This window comes from Lipotes vexillifer, unplaced genomic scaffold (assembly GCF_000442215.2).
Source record: "Lipotes vexillifer unplaced genomic scaffold, Lipotes_vexillifer_v1.1 scaffold613, whole genome shotgun sequence".
NCBI lineage: Eukaryota > Metazoa > Chordata > Mammalia > Artiodactyla > Lipotidae > Lipotes > Lipotes vexillifer.
This window is the reverse complement of record NW_006792345.1, coordinates 216,762-238,267: the sequence shown is the minus strand read 5'-3', so window position 1 is coordinate 238,267 and position 21,506 is coordinate 216,762. Positions and strand designations below refer to the sequence as shown.

Genomic DNA, 21,506 nt, shown 5'->3' with positions numbered 1-21,506 from the left:
AAGCCACAGGCAGCTCCCTGGGGGGACTCCAAGCATCACATTTTATTGCTCTGACACTGCAGCAAGTGAGAAGCCTGCTGTCTGTCTAGGTGGCCCCAGGACTAAGGCAGGGGCAGCCCTCCTCACAAGGGGGAGGCAGAGGCGCGAGCGCCCAGGGATAGAGGTGAGCAGCAGCCAGAGGGAGACCAGGAGAGGAGCAAGGACCCACCATCAGCCTTCCGGCCGCTATTTTTGGTAGAAAACCCGCTGAAGATTGGGGAACTCAGAGGGTGGAGTCTTCACTGGCTTTATGATTCATTCCCTTCTTTGAGAGTTATATTCAGTAACTGGGGAAGGCAGGGAGGGTATTTAAAGGGGAAATGGCCCCAAAACCACCCATGCTGGCAAATGGCTATTAGAGAAGAAGATCTGAGGGTCCAAGTACCCCCATGAAAGGCACTGCTGGTGCAAAATAATTACCAATGTGTGTACAACCCTTTGTCCCCTCAAAGCCACTCAAGGTGGTTGTGTGAATATTTTCCTTGGCTCAATTCTTTACATATGATACTCCTTGAATTATCCATTCTGAGGCTCCAGGGAAATAAAAATGGGGTTGTGGTTTCGCCAGAGACCACTCTGCATATACGCCACTCTTTTCAGTGTACTATTTTCTCTCCGACACCCCATTTAAAAGGGTCTCACCTTGTGCTTACCATGTTGCTTTTGTTACATCGAAGTGCTCTGTCTTCATTTCCCACAAACAGCCCACAGGTTGTTGTGGACTCTTAGCTTAGTGAAGACCTAAAGAGTCATAGACCTTAAGAGAGAAATCCATTTGAATCTTTAGAAAGGATGTATTAGTGTTACAAAGCAATTCTCTTTAAAAAGTGCAAGTCATCTGACAAGGGAGTGGCAGAAGTAGTAAAACAAAGTGGAATTCCTTCCTCTGGCCCGGCCTGCGTCCTCCCTGACAAACAGGGCACACCTATTTTTCTCCTTCCCACAAACCTTTGCTTTCTGGGGAAGGGATACCCAGCTCCTTACTATGCTAGGCTTCCCTAGGGAATTCTAATGACTCTTTCTTTTCCTCTCCAATCCGGTAAATCAGTGGCTTAAGGAGTTTTTCCATTTGGGCTGGAGAGAGAAAGAAGGGGAGGCAGAAAGAAAGGTTATGGGAAATGAAGACAGGGTGCAGGAAAGACATCTGTTCATAACTCAACAATGATCACCTTCCTAACACATTAAATATGAGTTTTCGGAGAAACTGCAAAAGAAGAAACAACAAAAGAGGACACAGGAATCCCAATTGTTTCATTTCAGCATTTGGCCTGGGGGCCGCCTGGGGTCTTGCTACCAACACATGGGAGGAAGGGATTCCTCAGCCCACATCCTCCTAAATGCTAGCCTGGAAGAACAGCATTCTGGGAGAAGGAGGAGCTGCTGGAAAGACCAGATCTGTGTCACTAACTCTGCTTTCTCATGGCATCGTGTTCCTTTTTGGCACATGCAGTCACAGCCTGCACTTATGGAAATGATTTTCCAGTGAGCCTCCCTTTGCCCTTGAAAGCTGACAAAGAGCAGGGATAAAAAAGGCTCTTAATCAAAAGGAAACCCTAAGTTTCCAATGCCACTTATCAATTTAAACCACCACCTACCCTAATCTGTTTTAAAACCTTAAAAAAAAATTAAAATATTTTCTATGCTACAAATTGCAAATAGTTCTGCTATAAAGTTTCAACAAAAATTTGTCCCAAAATTGGGGCAAGTGGAGAAATCTTGGATTAAGTCAACATGATAGCACAGATTTTTATAAGCCTGACATCGTGGGGTTTCACTGTTGGTTTTTTGGTCATTTGGATAGAAAACCACCTGCAGAACCCTGTCCTGCTGTCCCAACACCAGATAACAATGCCAGCAGATGGGGTGGGGCCAGCCCAACACACCACAACTGCTGGCTGGGAGCCCTGGGCCCCACAGAGCCTGGGAGGACCAGGCCTCAGCCCCATGGCTCTAGCTCTACCTGCCCAGCTCCCCGGGCTGTGGGCTTTTGGTCCAAAGTAGTTGCTCTTTCTTGAATTTGAGAAGAAAAATATAGGCTGTATGAACACTGAAAACACCACAAATCCTCCTGTTACTGAGGCCCTAGAAGGTCGTCCAAATCATTCATCCACTCCTCCGAAGTCCTGTTCTTCAGCAGGGAGTCGATCAGGTCGGCGTCTCCGGCCATGCTGGCCAGCCCGCTGCTACCTGGCTGCCCACTGTAGGCAAAGGGCAGTTCTTGGCCTGCGGTCCGCACAGGGTAGGCTTGGGCGCAGTGTAGCCCTGCCCGGCCACCCACTGTTGGGGCGGGGCTCTGGCTGAAGGCCCCCAGCTCAGGCCCAGCTGGGCTCAGACCCGGCAAGCCCTGCTGTGGGGCTCCCTGGGGAGGTGCTGGGGCAGGGGCACTGGTCCTCTGCTGTGTGCTCACAGGGGGCAGCATGGACCCTGCTGCAGCTGCTGAGCTCATGGGGGCCATAGGCCTGCTGGGCATCGCCTGGGAGAACTGCGGGCTGGACATTTTCAGGTGGGCCTGCTGCATGTGGAAACTGGAAGCTGCAGTGAAGGGGCTTACACAGTTGTTCCTGGGGTCTGGCCACTCAGGTCCGGCATTCCCTGATGTTGCCATGTGGAATTCTGGCCTCCCATGGCTGCCGATACCCTTGGGACCTGTGGCTTAGTTAAACCAGAGTTCAGGGTCCCCTTATTGTGCTGTTGGGAGATACCCGAGTTCCCCAGAGAGTTCTGCCCATAGGCAGCTGAAACCGAGGTGTTCGGGCCCACACCAGTCTGCCGTGGAATGTGGGCATGTCCATTGGTGGCCTGTGGTGGGGGCTGGGCAACTCTCTGGGTCATACCAGAAGCCATGCCATAGAGGCTGCCCTGTGGCATGCTTTGCGAGCCAGTGAACTGAGCCACACCCCGGTCCTGCTGGCCTGAGCTTGAAGGGAGAGAGGAAACCGAAGTGTGTCCAGGACCCATTGGCATCAGATTCCCGGCCTGAGGGAACACTCGAGGACAGCTGGAGTTAGATGGACCCAAGTTGTTCATGCCAGGCATGGCAGAAGAGGACCCTAGAAGACAGAGAAAATTCTGTCAACTAAGCTAGCATTTCTTCACCGCCACTATGGAGATACCTCCAAGACCCAAGCTGCAGCTGCTATCCCACAGGCCTGAAAGGCAAAATCAGAACACCAGATACCTCATGATCAGTGGAACCTCAAAGAGAGCCTTGGGGGCAAAGGTTTCCCACAGGGTGGAATGGAGGCCGGTCTGGAGCAAAAAGGAGATTGAGACAGGCACAGAGGAAGGGGCAAACTCTATGGCTAGAATGTGGGGAGAGTATCTAGAGATAAAAGGAAGAGATGGCCCCGGCCAGATTCAGAAGAGCTGCCGCCAGCCACCATAGGAGGGGACAGGGTTGCAAAGCCAAAGGGTAACTGGACTGTGACTCTGGTTTAGACCTAGCTCGGCAGGGACTGTCAGGATCACTTAGATGAGGCCCACACGGTGTGGCACTGCAGGGTGGTGAACGGAGGAAGGAGTCTGGACTGAAATCAGAAGATATTTACTGAGCACCTGCTCTGTGGTAGGTTCTGTGCTGGGGAGACAGCACGGAATGGGACAGAGAGGTCCTATCCTCAGTGAACTTGCTATTTGGGACTCTGTCTTAAGCAGTGGATGCATGGTGACAGCCCTGACTGAGATGATTTTTTGTGGGTAGGTGAGCGATTGTTCAGGGGTTGGTCATAACTGAGTACACTTTGTTTCTCCTCTTCCTCTCTCCATCAGCACCTAACTAAAAACTGAGTTGAAGACAAAAGGGAAATGCTCAAACAGTCCACTTCTCTACCACTGATAGCCCACAACAACATCAGATGGGATGAAGGCAGGAAAGCTGGCCAAGACCCAGGCTTCTGAGATGCCCACAGACTTCAACCCCTGGTCCCTGTTAGCAAAGCATAAAACCCCACTTAAGGGCTTCCCTGGTGGTGCAGTGGTTGAGAGTCCGCCTGCCGATGCAGGGGACATGGGTTCGTGCCCAGGAAGATGACACATGCCGCGGAGCGGCTGGGCCCGTGAGCCATGGCCGCTGGGCCTGCGCGTCCGGAGCCTGTGCTCCGCAACGCGAGAGGCCAACAGTGAGAGGCCTGCATACCGCAAAACAACAACAACAACAACAAAAACCCACTTAAGTCTCCTCTGGAATGCACAGCTGTGGTCAACTTCTCTGGGACACTTTATAACGAGAATCTCTGACCAAGAGAAGCACAGGTTTCGAAGATATTCCAAGAGCTAGGAAGGCAGGTATGGCCTAGATTTTACGGCATCTGTCAACTGAAATCTCTCTCTATTCTGGAGCAACAGCCTGAGCAATGGCGGTCAGGTTCTCTCACATGACAGCTGAGACCTCAGAATGCTTCCTGCCCCTTTCTGGTCAACTGTCTGCTGCCGAAACTGCCATCCGTGACACCAGTATGAGCAGACAGGAAGAAAGAAAAGAAGCAAAAGGCCATACAAGTGCATTAAGTCTCTCCTTATCTGGAAAATAGGAGACGGTCGTTTTTTGAACAGACACATAATGCTAGAAGCAAAGAACTTTCTTAAGAATTACAGAAGCCCCTTCCTATTGATAAGATATCTTCCAACTACAGATGATTTTGCCTCAAAAGATTATACAGCCAGGGACCCAGCCAAAGCACTTAGCCAAAGTAGTCTGCCTCTATGACTTTCTTCTCCTGACCTGTAGAGTAACCAGAACGCTAGGATCCTTATGCAGAATGGAGTTACAGGAGCATATACATCCATTTAGCATCTATAGCATAAAACTGGGCAGATAGCAGGAACTCAGCATGAGTGGAACAGACTACCTGCTCTGTCCAGTGCCTGCCTTCCCCTGCCCCACTCCACTGCCTCAGACACTCCTCACCTGTGAACTGTCCAACCTGCTGTGGGAAGGTGCTCTGTGTTGGGTCTTGGTACTGGGGTGGCGGGCGGGTCAGATGGCGCTGAAACTGTTGCTTCTCCTAGAAAATGCCAAGAACAACAGAAAATTACAAGATCCACGTAAAACAAAAACAAAGCGATTAGAGAAAAGTAAACTGTCCAAGTTTGTTACTCAGAGGGACTCCTATGGAGATAATGCTCATAATCTCATTTGGGGGGCTCTTAATAAATTGTAGTATGAGACAGAAGGATGGGGCAATGATTTAAAAAAAAAAAAAGGTGATGTATCAGTTAAAAGAAAAAAGAATGGCAGACCAGGGAAATGCAAATCAAAGCCACAATGAGATAGATACCACTTCACACCTACTAGGATGGCTAGAATCAAAAAGACAGATAAGTGTGTCAAGGATGTGGAGAAACTGGCCCCCTCACGCACTGCTGTGGGAACGTAAAACGGTGCAGCTGCTTTGGAAAACAGTCTGGCAGTTTCTCAAAAGGTTAAACTAAAGAGTTACCACATGACCCAACAATTCCATCCCTGGGTGTATACTCAAGAGGACAGAAAACCTACGTCCACAGAAAGGGGAAACAACCCAAACGTCTATAAACTGATGAACAGATAAATAAAACGCAGCATATTCATATAATGGAATATTATTCAGCCACAGAAAGGAGTGAAGTATGGATACATGCTACAATATGGTTGAATCTTGAATGCATTTATATGAAATGTCCAGAATAGGTAAATCTATAGAGATAAAAAGTAGATTAGTGGTTCCCTAGGCTTGGGAAGATGGGGGAACAACTATTAATGGGTACAGGGTTTCTTTTAGGTAATGTTCTAAAAGTGGCTGTGGTGAAGGTTTGCATAACTCTATGAATAAACTAAAAACTATCTGAATAATACACTTTAAATGGGTGGATTGTATGTCATGTGAATTACATCCCAATAAAGCTGTTATTTTAAAAATGGCAGAATTGAGGCATTAATGTGGGCTTTAAAGTCATCCTCAATCAACTTTATTCTCTGGGTAGCTAGTTCTCTTACATCTTAAGGATGTAACTTAAAATCCTGAGAACTCCTATAACCTTGGTTCCTGAACACTACATTTGGTGACCAAGTGGGTGAACTGCAGGACTGGGAGGGGGCTTGTCAGTCCTGATTCTTGAACCCCAGGACCTCAGGGATGTCTTCATTTCCCTGCTTTATGTTCTGCCTTATAGCAATCTCTACCTCTACAAAAAAGCTGGATCCCATAGCAAACTGGTGGACCAAGTGAGCTCAGTGCTTTGGTAGCTGCTGACAAGGGACATGGAAAAATGTTCCTAACACATACAGTTTTAGCCACAGATTCGGCCTTCATTAATCCCCACTAAGTGACATAAAGCTGCTCTGACACAGGCTACCACTGTCTGAGAATCGTCACTCTCCTGTTTCCAGGAGTACTCTTAATACCGGGCATAAAAACAATCACAAATCCACATACATACACACTGGAGCTTGTAGCCACTGCAGTGACTTGGGAGGCAGGCAAACATGGGAAGGGATGGTGGGGTTTTCTTCCACCTTTTCCTTTACCTGTTCTGCCAGAAGGTGCTGTTGCCTTTGCAAAAACTGTTGTTGTTGCAAATGCTTTTGTTGCTGCTCCCTCTGTTTCTGTTGGTCCAAAAGCAACTGATGCTGCTTCATTACAGCTGCCTGCTGCTGGTTACTGAGAAAGGAGGTGCTACTGTGAGTGCTGGCCACGGACACGGCCGGTGGCTGAGTCCCCACACTGGCAGCCTGGGTTGGTACAGGGACGCTGGGAGGGTTCTGGTCCTGTCGACACAGAAAAGGGGGTCTCAAGTCAGGTGGGACACACTGAAGACTATAAGCCCTGATCAGAGAAGATGAGCTGCATCCAGTGAAAGCCTGGCTCAAGGCTCTCTCTTGAAGCCTCTTCTTCCCTGCAGGTGACTCCAGTGAAACCACCCTCCAGGGCGGGGCTGGAGACCAATAGCACTAACACCTGAGTATCCAGGCATGGCAATGAACAGTCACTAGCTGCATGTTAGGTTTGTTTCCTATGATTCACCAGTGGCAAAGGTGTGATTTTACATTTAAGCTCGTATATTTGTATACATAGTTCCAGTGGCAACTGTAGCTTATAAATGCTCCCTTACTGGAATGCATGGGTGTGGATAGGCCCCCAGAGGAGGAACTTCTGAGGGGCTCTGGTTGATGGAGATACTACATTCTGAGTGTGCAAACCTTGGGCCCCTGGTGGCAGGGCTGTCCCTGAACCTCCTGAAATTATATGGTTTGTCCACATGTGTACAGCATTTTCCTGGGAAGAGACTGCTTGACTTTTGTCAGATACTTATGCTCAAAAAATACTGAGTACCAATGAGAATTTTAATGGATATTCTCTATTAATACCTGGACCTAAAGTGAGAGTCATGTCAAAGGTTACCACAATATTACCCCAACATCATTACTTACCTTTAAAAGAAAAGGAAAAATTTTAACTCATACAGGAAAAAGGCAAAAAGCAATTGTCATTTGAACAAATTCAACTTTTTGAGCTTTTACCCAGTCCTTATTTATTTGTATGTATGTATGTATGTATATGTATGTATGTATGTATTTGGCTGCACCAGGTCTTAGTTGGGGCATGTGGGATCTAGTTCCCTGACAAGGGTTCAAACCTGGGCCCCCTGCTTTGGGAGTGTGGAGTCTTAACCACTGGACCACCAGGGAAGTCCCTCATTTGTACATTTAATCTTTTTACAAGATTCTAATCTTAGAGTAGACAGATTCTGAAGTAATCTCCTCATTCCAATCACCAGAAGCTTATGGACTACAAGAGTGCCTTGTGAGGTGCAAAGTACTACTGAAATGGCAGACATCACTGTGCCGCTCTTTCTTTAGGATGCTCTCAGTGGCTGTGTAGCAGTTTAGTGGCTGAAATAATTAGAAGTATGAATGTTTACACATGCATTCTTCTGCTGACAGATGCTTAGACTGCTTCCAGTTTTTGGCTATTAGAAATAATCATGCAATTAATATCTTGTATGTAACTTTCTTCCTTTTTTCGGATTATTTCTTGCGGGGGTATATAATGTGTCAATGCTTATGAACATTTTTATGGCTTATGAAAAATACAAAATGTCAAATTACTTTCCAAAAGCATTGTGCCCATTTACACACCCTCACTACTATCTGAACATGCCAATTTCCTCATGGTATTACTAGCATTGAGTTTTTAAACATTTTAGAGTGTGCTACAAATAGACTGCAGGCTTACAGTAGTCAAAGAAAGGAGGCAATGCAATACACCCAACTGCATGTGACACAACTATTGTCACACAAGTGTTAAAAAGTATCAATGGATCTAAATATATATGTCTTCTATAGATATAGAAGACAATCCAGGACACACTGTGGAGTAAGAAAAGCAAGTGCTAACTTGGAGGAAGTCTGGGAACACTCTGTGTTTGTTTACTATACAAGCCCTAGCCATGAGAAGGCTTCCAGTGGGGAGACATTTTAGAACATATTTGAATGTGAGTAGAAATGCAAATAATGATCATCATAGAATGGTACTTGACCATTCTCCACCCTACAAAGCCATGTGATTCTGCCAGGCTTGAGTGTCTTGACTAAATAACCTGTTAGGAAGCAGCACTCACCTAAATGTTATAAGCTTACTAAAATTTATGGTATTTTGAACACACATGTCTGAAAAGTGGTATTAAAAAAAAAAAAGCAGAGCCTCTAAGGACATTAAGTGTGATCTTGCCACAAATAACTTAAGTTGTATGGCATGAAAGAGACACTAGACCAAGTGCAGGGGATTCCTCAAATGGGTATACAGTTAAAACCAAGTTACACTAGGGAATTTTACCCTATTTTTGTTTATTAAGAATCAACCCTTGTTTGCTTGGTCAATTTTCACTCCCAAGGGAGTCAAAGGACGAAAGTACCAGCTCCTTCCCTCCCTTTGTTCCACAACTACCTGGGACCTGGTAACCACACTAGGATGGATGTGGATGCAGAGTAACAGAGTAAAGCCCTGTGCTCACCTGGCTAGGTGGAACCAGTGATCGGAAGGGCAAATTTCCTGGCTTTGGTTTCATTAGAAATAAGGAGTTCTGCTCGTTGTTCAGATGAGACAGCTGCTGGGGAAGATAAGCCATCAGGGCCGGCTTGCTCTGGCCAGCCCCAGGGCCGCCTTGCCCACAGTCTGCTTTGTAGTGAGAAAGGGGTTTGGTGTTGCCGTAGTCCAGCACGGATCCTTGGTTAGCCACGGGATTCTGATTCAAGTTACTTGATGGCTGGTGACTCAGCAGGTTCACATGGCTGGGCTGGAGGTAGGGGCCTCCTGGACGAGGGGAGCTCTTGTTCACACTGGGTATCATGAGCAGTTTGGAGCTAGTGAAGTCTTGCTTGTAACCGGGAGGGCTGGCAGGTTTTTCCATGGAATAAGGGACATTTAAGGGACTGTGGGAGGGGCCTGTCTGCTGCCACGTGGACATCTGGCCTGGAGCTGGTGCTGGGGCAGCCTGCTGTGGGTTCTGGAGCATCTGCTCACGCTTCTGCTTGGCAGCGATCTGCTGGAGTTGGTGGGCAGAGGACAGCTCTGAGCTCCCGCCTGGGCCCTGGCTAGGCAACACCACACTGGAGAGGGCTCTTTGTGCATTCTGGGCTTGGGCTGATGCTGACATCAGGTTGGGACTGGGATTGTCCACCCCAGGCTGACCAGAGGTGTGGAACAGGGGCTGAGAGCCCCCTAGGCTGGGTGAATCTGTGCTCACAGGGCCAGATGAAGGCCCCATAAAGGTCTGTCCTGCAGACCCAGCCCTCACTTGTGGAGAGCCTAACTGTTCTTGTTCAAAGGCTGCTGGAGAGAATTCTGTTTTAATATTAATGTCCTGTGCCAAGGGGGTCTGTGTGGCAGAACCAGAAGACTCTGGATCCTTCTTCTCTTCAAAGTCCTCATTAAATAGATCCTTCATGTCTTCATCAGGCACTGACCTGTTCAGCTCCTCGATGAGCTCCTTCCACTCCTGCTCATTAAGGTTGAGGTCAGGCATGAGGTTGCTTTGAGATATGGAGCCTCCGGCCCCTGTGATCATGCAAGGCAGGTCGTCCACGGGCTCCTGCTTCAGTTCTTTATTCAGGCTCAGGGGAAATGACTCACTGGGGTTGCTGCCTCCATTCAAGTGGAGGCTTGAGTCTGCCAGACGCTTCTTGTTGATGGAGTCCAGCCCCAGTGAGTGCTTCCCGCTGGCCTGTAGGGCCTCTGTGCCAGGCTTGTCAGGCTGACCAAGGGGGGAGGCTGGAGGCAGGCCATTGGAAGAGACGGCAACTCCCAGAGGGGCCTCCCGGCGGGTCTTCTTATGCCCAGGAAAGAAGTCTCCATAGCCATTCTGCTGATCACCATTCTGAGGGGATGTGGCACTATCGAGATTCCTCTTCACTGTATCATGGAGATGCTGAAAAACAAGAAAAAGAGTGACTTATATATACACCACGTATGAGGCCCGTCTGCTTCTCATGGTGACTTAAACCAGGGGCCTGTATCCCTGCAGTGCTCTCCTGCCGATTTTGCTTTCCCAGTTTACAACCCTCACTTCTGGGAACACACCCCCATTCCCCCTCCAGGGTTGTCTCTGCCTCTTCCTCTCCTGTGGCCTTGCCTGAGTGAAGACTAGCTCAGCTGTGGGAAAGTAATCCGGCTGCAGTCAATGCGTCAGTCCCTGGACTCTTGCAGCTCTTTTTGCAGGACATAAGCCTGATGCAGCCCACAGTCGTCTAATCTGAGGGTGTGACTGAGAATGGAGCTAATGAGAAAGAGCCAAAGGATACATATACATTCTTGAGGACATCATTTGCAACCCGGATCTAGGTTATACACTAGACCAGCCATCCCCCTGGACTTTTCACTTATGGGAACCAATAAATTCCTCCTTGTGTTTAAGCTGGTTTAACTTGGATTTCTGTTGCCTTCAGCTAAAGGAGACTGGGCTAGTATAGGCTCTTTTTCAGGCCTTGTTGGGGGCTGATCACAAGCTCCAGGCCTCCATCTTGATGCACAGGCATTTTCATGCCCTTCCTCATCTTTCTAGGTGCCCTTGCCTGGCTCCACCCCTTCTCTCCAGGCTAGGCTGCTTCCTCATATGCCTTACAGGCCTCTGCCTTTTGGCTTTTGTCCCACTCTGCTCCCCACCAACCGTGAGCATCTTCTAATCCCCTGCACCCAGTCACCAGCCCTCCCAAACCCTACCACTTCTTAACAAGACCATTAATTTGAACACAGTCATGTCTGTCTGGCAGTTACTTACTTCCCCATGTTCTCCTCAACTGGATTTGTTCAACTAACCTTATTAAGAGTCTACCGTGTGTCAGGGACAAGTGCTGTGGGGATATCAAGACAAATGAGGTGGTCCCTGCTCTTCATGGGCTTCCAGTCTTCTAGGATGTGGGACATACATGGACATGGCTACAGAATAAGACAAACACCATATGCAAGCCATAGAGCAATAAGCACTCTGAGAGTTCAAGGGCATGAGTTTCATGGAGAGAAAATGACAGGGAAGAGAAGAGGGGGTATCTTTCCGTTATTTCCCAGCCTCGTTTTCAGCTACCAGGACACAACTCTTCCACTAACAGAGGCACCTGCACTCAGCCTCTATACATGTCTGCTCCTTTCCTATGTTTACTTCTGTTACATTTTTGTCCTTTATCCCCCACTCTCAATTCCAACCTCCCCCGCAACCACTGGCCCTAAGCGTTTATACTGTGCTATTTACAACATTCCAATTAACAGCTTTCATTATTAAAGATAAGCAGATTTCAGAGGAATCAGAGAGTAGCACAGGACACTCTGTGCTGCTTTCTTCTGCTGCAGAGAAGGGCCACAATGACCCACCACATCCACCCCAGGAGGCTGAGCACAGAAGTACCTGACCCGCTGGGTGGGGGGTGGAGGGAAGGAGGGGGCCAAGGGCACCAGCTCTCAGCAGCAAACTACCTGTAGACACAAATGTGTAATGAGCAAGAAAACAAGGAGGGCAATTTTATCAGTCTCTGAGTTCCAATTTTAATGTTCCATTCCCTCTCCTTCGAGATTTTCTTATTTCTTAACTGTTAAAGCTGACTGCACAGTGTTCTATAAATCCTGGCTAAGTATTTCTTTAAATGCATATCTGGGTACTTAAGTTAGCTCAGAAAAGGTTAGGAATGCTCAATAAATGGAACTGTAGGGCAGAAGTATAAGCAAAACATGATCCTAGGACTCAACTCAAGAACACAGCCCCTACGTATAGAGGGAACATATCTCAAGATAATAAATTTATGACAAACCCACAGCCAATATAATATTCTGTGGTGAAAAGCTGAAAGCCTTCCTGCTAAATTCTAGAACAAGACAAGGATGCTCACTCTCACCTCTTCTATTCAACACAGTACTGGAAGTCCTAGCCACAGAAATCAGACAAGAAAAAGAAATAAAAGGTATTCAAATTGCAAGAGAAAAGGTAAAATTGTCATTATATGCAGATGATATGATACCATACATAGAAAACCCTAAATACTCCACACAAAAACTACTAGAACTGATAAACGAATTCAGCAAAGTAGCAGGATACAAGACTAACATACAGCAATCAGTTGCATTTCTTTACACCAACAATGAAATATCAGAAAAGGAATGTAAAAAAAACACAATACCTTTTAAAATCGCACCCCCAACAATAAAATACTTAGGAATAAACCTGACCAAGGAGGTGAAAGACATACACTGAGAACTATAAAACATTAATAAAGGAAACTGAAGATGATTCAAAGAAATGGAAAGATATCCCATGCTCTTGGATTGGAAGACTTAATACGTTAAAATGGCCATACTACCCAAAGCAATCGACAGATTTAATGCAATCCCTATCAAATTACCCATGACATTTTTCACAGAACTAGAATAATCTTTTTTAAAACATTTTTTAAAGATTTATTTAATTTATTTTTGGCTTAAGTTGGGTCTTGGTTGCGGCATGTGGGATCTTCATTGCAGCACATGGACTCTTCATTGCAGTACGTGGGCTTCTCTATCTAGTTGTGGCATGTGGGTTTTCTCTTCTCTAGTTGTGGCACGTGGGTTCCAGGGCGTGTGGGCTCTGTAGTTTGCAGCACGCAGGCTCTCTAGTTGAAGCATGTGAGCTCAGTAGTTGTGGCACATGGGCTTAGTTGCCCCACAGCATGTGGTATCTCAGTTCCCTGAACAGGGATCAAACCCATGTCCCCTGCATTGTAAGGCAGATGCTTTACCGCTGGACCACCAGGGAAGTCCCTAGAACAAATAATCTTAAAATTCATATGGAACCATAAAAGACCCAGAATTGTCAAAGCAACACTGAGGAAAAAAAACAAAGCTGGAGGCTTCCAGACTTCAGACAATACTACAAAGCTATAGTAATCAAAACAATGTGGTATTGGCACAAAAACAGACATACGGATCAGTGGAACAGAGGGTCCAGAAATAAACCTACACACCTACAATCAATTAATTTTCAACAAAGGAGGTAAGAATATACAATGGGAAAAAGACAGCCTCTTTAGCAACTGATGTTGGGAAAGTTGGACAGCTGCATGTATATCAATGAAGTTAGAACACACCTTCTCACCATACACAAAAATAAACTCAAAATGGCTTAAAGACTTAAATGTAAGACATGACACCATAAAAATCCTAGAAGAGATCACAGGCAAGACATTCTCTGACATGAATCGTACCAATGTTTTCTTAGGTCAGTCTCCCAAGGTAACAGAAATATAAACCAAACCAAACACAAAAACCAAACAGGACCTAATGAACCTTCAAGCTTTTGCACAACAAAGGAAACCATCGACAAAATGAAAAGACAACCTATGGAATGGGAGAAAATATTTGCAAACGATGAGACTGACAAGGGCTTAATTTCCAAAATATACAGACAGCTCATACAACTCGACAACAAAAAAATCAAACAACCCAATCAAAAACTGGGCAGAAGGGCTTCCCTGGTGGCACAGTGGTTGGGAGTCCGCCTGCCGATGTGGGGGACGCGGGTTCATGCCCCGGTCCGGGAGGATCCCGCATGCCACGGAGTGGCTGGGCCCGTGAGCCGTGGCCGCTGAGCCTGCGCGTCCAGAGCCTGTGCTCCGCAACGGGAGAGGCCACAACAGTGAGAGGCCCGCGAACCGCAAAAAAAAAAAAAAAAAAAAAAAAAGGGCAGAAGACCTAAATAGACATTTCTCCGAAGAAGACATACAGATGGCCAATAGGCATATGAAAAGATGCTCAACATGGCTAATTATCAGGCAAATGCAAATCAAAACTACAATGAGGTATCTATCACCTTACACCGGTCAGAATGGCCATCGTCAAAAGATCTACAAACAATAAATGCTGGAGGGCTTCCCTGGTGGTGCAGTGGCTGGGAATCCACCTGCCAATGCAGGGGACACGGGTTCAAGCCCTGGTCCGGGAAGATCCCACATGCTGCGGAGCAACTAAGCCTGTGCACAACTACTGGGCCTGCACGACACAATTACTGAAGCCCTTGTGCCTAGAGCCCATGCTCCGAAACAAAGAGAGGCCGCCGCAATGAGAGGCTCACACACCGCAACAAAGAGTAGCCCCCACTCGCCGCAACTAGAGAAAGCCCACGTGCAGCAACTTAGACCCAACTCAGCCAAAAATAAAATAAATTTATCAAAAAAACCACAACACCCTTTAAAAAATAAAATAAATGTTGGAGAGGGTGTGGAGAAAAGGGAACCCTCCTATACTGTTGGTGGGGATGTCAGTTAGTGCAGCCACTGTGGAAAACAGTATGGAGGTTCCTCAAGAAACTAAAAATAGAATTACCATATGATCCAGCAATCCCACTCCTGGGTATATACCCAGACAAAACTATAATTCAAAAAGATACATGCACCAGTATGTTCACAGCAGCACTATTCACAACAGCCAAGACCTGGAAACAACCTAAATGTCCACTGACAGATGAATGGATAAAGAAGATGTGGTACATATATACAATGGAATACTACTCAGCCATAGGAAAGAAGGAAATAATGCCATTAGCAGCAACATGGATGCAACTAGAGATTATCATACTAAGTAACGTAAGCCAGAAAGAGAAAGACAAATACCATGATATATCACTTATATGTGGAATCTAAAATACGACACAAATGAACTTATCTATGAAATAAACAGAATCACGGACATAGAGAACAGACTGGTGGTTGCCAGCGGAGAGGGGTTGGAGTGGGAGGTTGGGGTTAGCAGATGTAAGGTTTTATATACAGAACGGATAAGCAAGGTATAGCGCAGAGAACTATATTTACTATCTTATGATAAACCATAATGGAAAATATATAAAAAAAGAATGTATATATATATATATATATATATATATATATGTATAACTGAATCACTTTGCTGTACAGCAGTAATTAACACAACACTGTAAATCAACTATACCTCAATTAAAAAAGAAATACTGGGACTTCCCCGGTGGTCCAATGGCTAAGACACCATGCTCCCAATGCAGGGGGCCCAGGATGGATCCCTGGTCAGGGAACTAGATCCCACATGCCACAACTAAGAGTTCACGTGCCACAACTAAAGATCCCGCTTGCCGCAACAAAGATCCTGCGTGCTGCAACTAAGACCTGGCACAGCCAAATAAATAAATAAATATTAAAACAAAACAAAACAAAATTAAGAACACAGCCCCTACAACACAAGGACATGTGTGCTTTACTTTCATGTAGGTTTTTCTGCTTCCTGCTGCCACCTAGGGGTGAGAGGGGGAAAGGAACCATAATCCTAAAATGTACCCTTTATAAGATACTTTGTTTTAAAAGTTTCCTTCTGGGAAGGTAAATTCATACCCATTTAGTCCGTCACAAGGAAATAAAAATGATTTGCTAATTTTAGGGGGGGTTATTCTTTCTATTATTTCTTTTTTTTTTTTTGAAAATCATTTGTTCCTCAGTGTCAGGTTTGGGCTCTCTGTAAACCTGGGAGCTCAGTTTTCTATTTTCCTAAGGGGGAAGATGGACACCTAAGAGGTCAACGCACCTGATGAGTCAGCTGATTGTCCCAGATTAGAAACAGAATCCTTCTTTGCCATAACAGTTATAAAAGCCACCACGTCCTCTTTCAATATCCACATGCAAACAGCTGCAGACAAGTTCCAAAGTAACAACGTAATTTTGCAATACCAATTGCTTTTAGCCAAAGGAAACGCCAGGTCATTTTCTCAACTGTGCACAAAATTTAACTGGAATGATGTAGGTGGGCTTGGGAAGTGTGGAATACGGTGGCTCTGGCAGATTTTTGAGTCTTGAGCATTCGCTGGAGTGCCTGATATGTGCAGGGCACTGCAGAGGAAGACAAAGATGAGTAAACCATGGAACCTGATCTCCAGGAATTTATAACAGATGGGAAAATGGTCTGAACTGATTATAAATTATTTAAGAACAAACACAGTAAGAGCTATAAAGCATACAAGACTGGCTGTCCTTGTGCTTGCCCTCAGTGTATCTGGTACTTCTGGGTACTCAGCTCAGAGGTTTCTGTTGTAACTACCTAATGGTCTCCTGATGCACAGGGTTTCAGAATTCAGTTCCGGGATAATGTGATCTGGTGCTCATTTCCTCCACAAGGGGGTTTTGTTGAAGAATACTTCATGCTTGATGGTAAACTGGAGGCCTTGCATGCTCACCCAGTCAGTCCTGACTCCTACCCTAGCCTCCTAACCCATCATCTTTTACTCTGGGAGAGGGGCCCCAGGATATCAACGGTGAGTCAAGCTGGAGTTGCCACACCTTATGGACACCAAATCAGTACACTGTACCCAGCCACCCACTAGATCTCACTTAGTGAGGACAGTCCCTCACCTAGTCTCTACTTCCACCACCCACCAATGAAATTCCAGTGTGCTTTGTGGTAAAACTCCCCCAAATGAGAGTTCTCCCACTCTGAATTAACAAACAGATGTGGCTGTTTAAGACAGGGGTGGGTCTCTCATCAATGTTCCTTATGCACTGACACGTAGATGAAAGTATAGGTTGACAGGGACTTCCCTGGCGGTCCAGTGGTTGGGACTCTGCGCTTCCACTGCAAGGGGGCGCAGGTTCAATCCCTGGTCAGGGAACTAAGATCCTGCATGCTGTGTGGCACGGACAAAAGAAGAAGGAAAAAAAAAAAAGTATAGGTTGACAATATAGAGGTTCCTCAAAAAACTAAAAATAGAGTTGTCATATGTTCCAGCAATCCCACTCCTGGGCATATATCCAGACGATACTATAATTCAAAAAGACAGGGACTTCCCTGGTGGTGCAGTGGTTAAGAATCTGCCTGCCAATGTAGGGGACACGGGTTCAAGCCCTGGTCCAGGAAGATCCCACATGCCACAGAGCAATTAAGCCCGTGAGCCACAACTACTGAGCCGGCGCTCTAGAGCCCACAAGCCACAACTACTGAAGTCCGTGTGACCTAGAGCCCATGCTCTGCAACAAGAGAAGCCACCGCAATGAGAAGCCCACGTACCGCAACAAAGAGTAGCCCCCGCTTACTGCAACTAAAGAAAGCCTGCGCACAGCAACGAAGACCCAACGCAGCCAAAAATAAATAAAAAATAAATTTCTAAAAAAAAAAAGGAAATAATGCCATTTGCAGCAACATGGATACAACTAGAGATTATCATACTAAGTAAAGTAATTCAGAAAGACAAATACCATATGATATCACTTATATGTGGAATCTAAACTATGACACAAATGAACCTATATACAAAACAGAAACAGATTCACAGACATAGAGAACAGACTTGTGGTTGCCAAGGTGGGTGGGGGGTCGGGAAGGGATGGATTGGAAATTTGGGCTTAGCAGATGCAAACTATTATATATAGAATGGATAAACAACAAGGCCCTACTGTATAGCACAGGGAACTACATTCAATATCCTATGATAAACCATAATGGAAAAGAATTTTTTTTTTTTTGCTGCAGCGCACGGCATGCAGAACTTCTCCGACCAGGGATCGAACCTGTGCCCCCTGCATTGGAAGTATGGAGTCTTAATCACTGGACCACCAGGGGAGTCCAAAAAGGATTTTATAAAAAAATGTAATATATATGTATAACTGAATCACTGCTGCACAGCAGAAATTAACACAACATTGTAAATCAACTAAACTTCAAAAAAAAGAGTATAGGGTGAAATATATAAAATCATTTAAGTTTTTAAGGTAACAGTAGTTAAATATTGGTAATTTCAACCTAATACCATGCTCACCTTTCTTTTCCCCATGAGCTCTTTTAGTACCCTGTATATATAGTGAGGACACTCAGGAACCCCGACTGTTGTTGGAAAACATCCTCTAAAGGTAAAGTGGATCTATTTTCATGCAACATTAAAGGTTTCAATGATTTGAGGAAAAATCAGTGAGGTCCAAAGTATCAACTTTGATAAGGCACTAATCTGAGCCAAATGCTACAAGGACAAGTCATTACTTCCTTAGTGCACCTGCACTTACTATTCCCCACTGATTCAGAATCTCACTCAATCTTCAAAGGTACCCTGAAGATGAGTATCACTGTTTCTGTTTTACAGCAGATTAAAGTCAGATTACATGAGGTTTCCTAAAGTTTGAGCATTCAGAGGTCTTGGGAAGGATCTGCAGCAGATCCCCACAGCCCTGCCCCTCCCCCGGTCAGTCTGAGATCGGGCCCAAATTAATCCCACCTCCACCCGTGATGCTAAAAGAGTTTGGTAAAAAACAAGCAGCAGGGAGTGAGTCAGAGTTTCAAACTGTAAGGAGAACCTCCCTGAGACCAAGCACAAAGAGCCCTGTTAAGATGTTACCAGAAAAATGGGCTGTGCTGAAAAAAATCTCACACACCAAGGCTACAAAAGATTCTTTGTAAAATATTTAAAGAAAAAAATGTTACAGAACCTTCTATAATTTGCTACTAAAGATTCCCACTCTTAAGACATTATGTCTTAATGGTCTGGTATCATCACTGATTAGAAGCACAATGAGTACTAAGGAGATCTGTAAGCACCACTCCTTGCCACTAAATCTGCCTACAAGGACATACTGAAAATGCCAAGTTTTGAGAAATGTATTTTCCTGAAAACTTTATAGTTTCGTGCCTAGACATTTTTATCATCACCTTAAAAAATTTTATTTTGAAAGAATTATAGATTCATAGGAAGTTGCAAAGAGTACAGAGTGTCCTGTGTACCCTTCACCCAGTTTCCCTCAACAGTTGTATTTTACCTAATTATAGCAAAATATCAACCAGGAAGAAGATATGGGTAGAATGTGGGTGTACAGTTCTATGTCATTTTAGCAAATGACTATCACCTTTTTAAAAAAATTTTATTTTATATTGAAGCATAGTTGATTAACAACGTTAGTTGTTAGTTTCAGGTGTACAGCAAAGTGATTCCGTTATACATATACGTGTATCTATTCTTTTTAAAATTCTTTTCCCAGTTAGACTATCACCTTTTTTGATAAGAAAACTTTTAAAAAGCTTTTTTATAAAAAGCTATTTAAGAAAGCAGGACTATGTATTTAACACAATGTAATCTCTTCCTGCAATGGTTATAAAGCAGAAAGTTAAAATTCACACTGTATACTGAGAATCAAAATTGATAAACAGATTGGTTCTCATGCTTGGCAAGCAGTCCGCACATTCTCTTTGCTATAGAAAAACCTATTTGGGAAGCCACGTGAGGCTCAGAAGGTTGCACGGTGTACATGAAAACAAAGCAGGCTACTGCTAACTGGCTGTGTGATCTTAGTTAAGATGGAATTCTTCTAGGATCTGCTTTCATGCCCTATAAAATTAAGATCCTGGGTAAAATGACCTAAAGTTCCACTCAACTTTAAAGGTCCACACTGCTGTCCTGTTAATATCGATCAATGCCCTGTAGAGGGAGATACCCTCACGGGTTCATGCAGTGCTCATTCACCGAGATCCTACTATTTGACAGATAATGCCCTATACAGGCTGTGCACAAAATAATGGTGAACTCAGATATTCACTAGGTTTTCACTATATGCTAGGCAGAGCACTAGTTACTGGGGATAAAAAGATAAAGAAGACATGGGACTTCCCTGGCGGTCCAGTGGTTAATACTCCGTGCTTCCACTGCAGGGAGCACAGGTTCCATCCCTGGTTGGGGAACTAAGATCCCACATGCAGCAAGGTGCAGCCAAAAAATTAAAAAATAAAAATACTTTCACTTAAAAAAAAAAAGGACAAGACATAGTTCCGGCTCCACCCCCAGAATCTGATGGAGAATCAATGAAGGCAGGCCCGAGTGTTACGGGAGGAAAGAGAACAGAACAGTGTGGGGATGGCATGCTAGACTTTCCGGAGAAGGGGATGCAGAGAAGTCATCCAGAAGAGGCGGAAGGCACTTCGGCTGAGAGGCAAAGGCAAGGATATACAAATGAGCACTGAATGGCAGTAGATGTAGGGAGGCAAGCAGAAAAAAATGAGTTGTTTAATGTTGATGAAGCATAAGGGGCACAACAGGGAGTACTGAAAGGGAAAGGCTGGAATGGACTATGACTCTCCCAAATGTGATTTAATGAAAAATGTTTAAAAATACACAAAACTAGAGAGAACAGTATAATGAATCCTAACATGCCCATCACTCAACTTAAACAACCATTAGTATTTGGGCATTTTGTTTCATTTCCATCTCCTTATCTTCCCCCCCCGCCCCCCCCCCACCAAACTGGATAATTTAAAAAACAAATCCTAGGCATAACATCATTTAATCCACAAATACTTCACTATGTATCTCTAAAAAGTAAGAACTCTTAAACATATATGCACGTAACAACACGATGTCATTATCACACCTACAACATTAATAATTCTTTATCATCACCACCTTAAACCCATTAGGATGGCTACCATCAAAAAGCCAGAAAGTAACAAGTGTAGGCAAGGATACAGAGAAACTGGAACCCTTGTGCACTATTGGTGGGAATGTAAAATGGTGCAGCCACTATGAAAACAGTATGGTGGTTCCTCAAAAAAAAAAAAAAGACTTACTGTAATAGCCAGCAATTTAATTTCTAAAAGAATTCCATTTCCAAAAGAACTGAAACCAAGGATTTGTACGTCCATGTTCATAGTAGCGTTATCCACAATAGCCAAAAGGTAGAAGCAGCCTAAGGGTCCATCAATGGATGAATGGATAAACAAAATGTGGTATACCCACAGAAGCCTTAAAAAGGAAGGAAACTTGGACACATGCTGTAACATGGATGAAACCTGAGGACACTGTTAAGTGAAATAAGCCAGCCACAAAAGGACAAATACTTACTATATAATTCTACTCATATAAGATACCTGAAGCAAATTCATTAAAGACAGAAAGTAGAATGGTGGTTACCAGAGGTTGGAGAGAGGAGAAAATGGGGAGTTACTGTTTAACGGGTATAGTGTTTTCAGTTTTGCAAGATAAAAGAGTTC

General features: G+C 44.9%; 1 protein-coding gene across 1 annotated transcript in view; it reads right to left on the bottom strand.

The window, feature by feature from the left end:
* Window positions 1–2,110: 2,110 nt before the first annotated feature.
* Window positions 2,111–21,506, bottom strand: part of MAML1 (mastermind like transcriptional coactivator 1) — a 48,312-nt gene continuing 28,916 nt past the window's right edge. The window contains 5 exon segments of the mRNA XM_007465517.1: window positions 2,111–2,592; window positions 2,595–3,089; window positions 4,946–5,042; window positions 6,542–6,781; window positions 9,028–10,440. Of these exon segments, the coding sequence (XP_007465579.1) occupies window positions 2,111–2,592; window positions 2,595–3,089; window positions 4,946–5,042; window positions 6,542–6,781; window positions 9,028–10,440 (2,727 nt within the window).